Source organism: Lathyrus oleraceus, chromosome 5 (genome assembly GCF_024323335.1).
Source record: "Lathyrus oleraceus cultivar Zhongwan6 chromosome 5, CAAS_Psat_ZW6_1.0, whole genome shotgun sequence".
Classification (NCBI taxonomy): Eukaryota; Viridiplantae; Streptophyta; class Magnoliopsida; order Fabales; family Fabaceae; genus Lathyrus; species Lathyrus oleraceus.
The window spans coordinates 163,519,152-163,525,151 of NC_066583.1; the positions used below are offsets into that span (position 1 = coordinate 163,519,152).

At 36.8% G+C, this 6,000-nt stretch overlaps 1 protein-coding gene across 1 annotated transcript; it reads left to right on the forward strand.

The window, feature by feature from the left end:
• The first annotated feature begins 4,593 nt into the window (after positions 1 to 4,593).
• Positions 4,594 to 5,657, forward strand: LOC127080509 (protein MIZU-KUSSEI 1). Its single transcript, XM_051020820.1, has one exon. It carries the CDS (start codon positions 4,775 to 4,777, stop codon positions 5,546 to 5,548), a length of 774 nt encoding a protein of 257 aa, XP_050876777.1. The 5' UTR covers positions 4,594 to 4,774; the 3' UTR covers positions 5,549 to 5,657.
• Positions 5,658 to 6,000: the final 343 nt, after the last annotated feature.

Sequence of the window (6,000 nt, forward strand, 5' to 3'; positions counted from 1 at the left end):
CTGGTTTGATTTTTTATCTTATAGGTACAATGACTTAAAGATGAAGATTTTGGCTTCCAATGCACCGATTACTTCCAAGAATGATTCTCTGTGGTGGTAAAACATTTGCTCTATTGTTGATATGAATTGGTTTTGCTCTTCTATTCATTGTAGATTAAGGAATGACGGTCAAATTGAATTTTGGAATTTCATAATGATTGGTATGAATCCATTAAAAGTATAGTACCCTTCTTTGTTTGCAAATTCTTCAAATGTTGATTCTTCAGTAGAAAGCTCAAATGAATGGTAAGGTATTGTGTGGAAGTGGAATCTAGGACTCCAAAATGCTAATCTTAATTCAGAAAACAGAGCTCATGTATCTAACTTGATATCTATTCTTGCTTCGGTTAAACCAGTCAAATGGTGCAAGGATACATTCATTTGCTGGCGTGACAGTAGTGGTTTTTCGGTCAAAAATAGTTACAAGCCCCTTTCAGATCAGAATCGTGAGTATGATGTATATGATGACTTGAGGTTGGTTAATTTTTGCAAGGTTTGGAAGATGAAGTTGTCGAGCAAGGTTTAAGCTTCTTATTGGAAGTTGCTGCATAATCAGATTCCAATGAAGTTTCAATTAGCAAAATGGGGAATTATTCAAGGAGCGTCTAATTTGGTTTGTCCTCTTTGCTTCAATGACGATGAAGACGGTATGCATATGTTTTTAGCTTGCAAAATGAGTTTGAAAGTTTAGGATCATATATTTGATTGGCTGGGTTTTCATCGTGTTTTCGGAATGACTTTCGTCGCCTCTCATCGTGTTCTTCTATAAGTTGGTAAAAAGTAAGTTAGTGGGGAAATTGTATTCCTTCTTTTGGTGTGTTGTTTGTTGTATTTTGTGGCTTGAAGGAATTCCATTCCATTCAACGGAAGTTTATTTCTTAAGATGGATATCGTTATGTCTATTAAACGTATATCTTGAGATGGGTACCTATTTACGCTGAAAAATGATAAACAATCGATGGTCTCCAAATATATGGGTTACTTACAGAATCAACTAGTGAATCCTATGACATAGTGCCTAAGAACTTAATTATTGTTGATTTCTTTGTATCTTAAGGTTACTGGTTTCGACTAGGTCGAAGGGAATGTGTGAAAATGATACTATAATGAGTATATCGACTTCTTGCAAAAGGTATAAATAAAAAATGACAATGTTAAATGTACTTGAATAAAAGTAAAGGCTGGAAAAGAGATGAAGATGAAGAAAGAAATGCAAATTGAATAATTTAGAAAACTTTCCATTGAAGAATAAACATGGTGTTTCATGTGCGTTTACATTCTCTCAGCCATTCGCTCGTTTCTCTTAACTCTGATACTTTGAGTTTTCAGCGAGATTTTTGTAATACAATGAACACACCTAGTTCAACATAATGAACTACTATATATACAAGTGTACAATAACTACCCCTTAACGTTCCTTTCTCCCTGGTTTTCCACCTTCCAACTTCCTCCATGTGTCATCTTGAGATAAGAACCCAAGTAGTTATCAAGATTTGAACGTGACATAATCGCGCCCAAGCAACCGTTTCTTCTACCAACCTTATTCGCGACAGAACGCATGCCTAGTCGAAACAATTGTTGTCAAACTGCTTCTTTCAACAACCAAAATTTCTCTAAGTCCCAGAGCATGGTCGAACCATAACTCTTCCAAGACTTTCCCTTGTTTTTTGGGTCTTCCTCATTGGACGAAAACCCCGGCTAACAAATTATCCCCCCAAAAGGCCTCTTTTGACATTTTTAGGAGATATGGGCATTTTTTACCTAATTGTTCACCTAATGGGATGACATCATCTCACCATGACGTTTCTTTTCAACCGTCACCTCGAGACCACACTTTTCCCACTTCCCATACTTCTCATTATCACGACGCCAGATAAATAGGGTAGGGTCAACTATATGCAGTAAACCCTACCAACTACGGCTTCCATTTTGGCGACACGTCACCCCCCATTTGTACAGCCCAACAGAGGAAACTAATGAGTTTTTTTCTCACTTTTCCCTATAAATAGGTCATCTTCAACCCTTCAAACACTTTCCCCCCATTTTCTCCTCACATCTTCAACTGCGAAGAAAATCTTCAGATAACTTTCTTTACTAGAAACTTGGATTCTTGCAATGGTACCTTCTAACAAAAATGCTCCAGCAAAAGAACTTGTTCCTCAAGCTTATGCATTGGACCATGCCATTGCGGTTGAAAATCGGGAATATGTACTGGAACCGCCTAATCTTGAAGAAAAACTCAGGATCTTCAAATCCAAAGTACTTAACCTTTTTACCCTCTCTGGTAATGAACATGCTTTGATGGGTCTCATGCTTGACCCTAAAGAGGAGCTTTCTAAACGCAAAGACTTTTTCCCCTCGTATCATAAGAATAAGCCTGCGACTAGCATTAAGAAACCACTAGATTTAGAGTGTCAGACTAATGAATTGCGAGTTTTCGGCTTCGCTCCCTCGAACAACAATAGTGACTATATCTCTTGGCTGGACAAGATAGAAACCAAGATGGGCAACACTTGGAAAGAAAAGGGTATCTTTGACCTGATTCAATTGTCGAGAGTTGGCCTAACATATTGCCAGAATATGTTTGTCGCCTCAGTTTACTACTAGGAGAGTACGACCAATACTTATCAACTTCCACGTGGAATGTTAACCCCCACGCTTTTCGATGTGGCGGCCATAACTGGCCTTCGCCCGAATGAGGATGACTTCGACCCTACCAAACTTGACAACGACACCATCGACTTTGACGACAATCATGTTGGTTTCATGAATTACATCGGAGACCACTATGTTGATGGCAATCCTGAGGTGACTATCGAAGAAAACATCGCCTTTCTGGCTTTATGGTTATCCAGGTGTGTTTTATATTGCAAATCCTTGAAGGTGGTAAAAAGGTACCTAACTCTTGTCAATCAGCTGCATGAAGGCAAGAACGTCAACTTTGGCCAACTGATTTTAGGATCCTTATACACTGCACAAGGTGAAGCGACTAAGGTTTTGAGGAATATCAACCCTCAAGACAAGTTCTTGCTTACTGGACCCTTATGACTACTCCAGTTGTGGCTTACTGCCACTTCTGATGATGATGACCTAGTTATTAACGGACGAAGATGTGAAGGAATTTGACTGAACCTCCTTACTCCAACTGACAAAAGTAGAACAGACCGGGAGGCCTTCACACAATACCTGTTGATGTTTTCCAAGCTCCACAATTTTACTCCAGCCATGGCTCCCTTCGCCAAGAGGATTCATGGTCCTGAGTGGTTTACTCGACCATTCTTAGGCAATGGTGACAAAGATAAAGAAACCAAACAAATATGGTCATCTTTCATAACACCCAGACTCCTCTCCATTCGCCTTGAGTCCATCATAGAACACGTGCGGATTATTTCCTACCAACCCAATTTGGTGTCACGCTAATTCGGTATCTGCCAAACCATTCCCCGCCCTTTTTATAAGAAGAAGAATGAACTTTGTCTGAGTACCGTTATTTACTCTGAGGATGACTGACTGTAATGGTTTACTCGTCATGTTGATGGTCGACCTCATCTTAGTCCTTTAAATTCGAGCCCAACCATTATTGCACCTCCGCATTCGACACTTGGTGGAAGGATTATTACACCAAATAATTCTTGGATGTTGCTACCATAAGACAATATCTTATTGATGCTTTCGCTTCCTTGCAGAAGAAGTTCAACAAAGGTAGATCGACTCATATTAAAGAGATGAAAGTTTTCAAGAAATACTTTGAAATTGTATACGATCCAAATGATCTTAGGCAGACAATCAACGAGACAACTAAAACTCTCAAAGACAAATTGATGGCGAAGCTTCCAGATTTAAGCATTCCTACTTATGTCAAAGATAGGTATAGCTTCGCTTTCAAAGCTTATATTCCAAAATTTTCCCCTAAAATCCCAACTATCAGTACCAAACTAAGTTTAAGTGCTCTAATTCTCATTCATTGAAGGAGTGGAAATCTAATTTGTGGACTTGTTTTATCCCATAGTAAGTTTTTTTTCTTCCTTCTTATCATTTATAATTAGGACCGAGTATCCCTTATACTCATTCTATTTTTTTTTGCTTATCTAAAAAAACATTTGATTGTATTCATAGTCATTAAACATTTTATGAACCAATGAGAAAGATAGTTTACTTTTTAAAGATTTAATGAATAATAAATATATTTAGATTATATATAAATTAGATATAATTTAAAAAGTTAGCCATCTCTTATAAAAAGGACGAGAAGTAGTAAATATTTTCTCTTTTCTTTATTATATATATATATTTTTAACTTTTTTAGATTTATTTAAAAATTAACATATTGAGTCTATTTTTTTTTTTTATATATATATATTATATATATATATAATATATATATATATATATAATAATTATATATATAATATGAATTTAAAAAATAATTTTTTCTATATATAATAACAACTATAATCCACCTTAAAAACAAAACTAATATATAAGTTTTTTTTCTTCTTCTATTTAAAGCTTTTTACACAACTTGCTCAATTAAGAGCAGTTGTAAAATTAAGACAAAAATAGGTTGAAAAACAAATTAAGGTCCGAAGAACCATCTTAAGCCTCAAAAAATCAAGACAAAACGTTGAACGTTCAATTCTCAAAACTTGTTGCAACCAATTCCCTTTCTCTTGTCTCTGTTTCTCTCTTCTCTGATGGCACTGATCTTCTCTTCCCTGTTCTCAATCACCATCCAATGGGGGAGCCAAGATCTTTATCGGAAGCCTCAACATCTCAAAATTCTTCAACTTCATCAACAACAACAACAACAACATTACCATCTCCACCACCACTTCCTACGAATATCTCCCTCATTCAACCCACTCAAAAAAGAAAACAGAAACCTAGAGTCATTCGTGTCTTCCGATCCGTTTTCCGTTCGTTTCCCATCATAACACCCGCTTGCAAATTCCCAACAATCCCAACAGGACCCAATGACGCCCACCACCCCCACAAAAACATCGGTGGAAACATCGGGACAAAGGTATCTGGAACGTTATTCGGTTACCGGAAAGGACGCGTTAGTCTCTCCGTTCAAGAGAATCCAAAGTGTCTACCTTCATTGGTTGTCGAACTTTCCATGCAAACAAGCGTGTTACAGAAGGAAATGGCGGCAGGAATGGTGAGAATTGCACTGGAATGTGAAAAAAGACAAGAAAAAGACAAGACATTGTTGATTGAGGAACCGTTATGGACAATGTATTGTAATGGGAAGAAAACGGGGTATGGTGTGAAGAGAGAAGCTACAGAAGAGGATCTACATGTTATGGAACTTCTTAAAGCTATAACAATGGGTGCTGGTGTTGTTCCAATGAAAAATGAAGTTGATGATGTTGATGGAGAATTGGCTTATATGAGAGCTTCTTTTGAACATGTAATTGGGTCTAAGGATTCTGAGACTCTTTATATGTTGAGTCCTGAGGGAAATAATCCTGGGCCTGAACTTTCTATATTTTTTGTGAGGATTTAAGAATTCTTGTCTAATTGATGATGAGGATATATTGGTAACTTTAGAGGTTTGAGGATGAGTGAGTGCAAGATGACTACTTGATTAACTAGAATAAGATTATCCAAAGCTAGGGTAGTAAAATTTAATGTGTGTATTGGTGTTATTATATTTATATATGATTCGTGTTTCATCTTGCAGAGAATTGATTTGTAAATATAGTGTTTGTGTTTTACCTTGGGTTGCTCATATTTAACAACTGTCTCATCGTATGCGATGTTTCTTATAAATATTATTATAATTAGTCGCATAGTTTGTAGCTTGATATCACAATCAATTTTCGAGACATGTATCTCTCTCACAAAGGTACATCAGTCACACTAAGTCCTTGAACCATTACGCTTCTATGAAATTAAGGAAGCTTGTGCCTACCCACATTAAATCAAGAAGCTTCCAATCCACTATCATCCACCTAG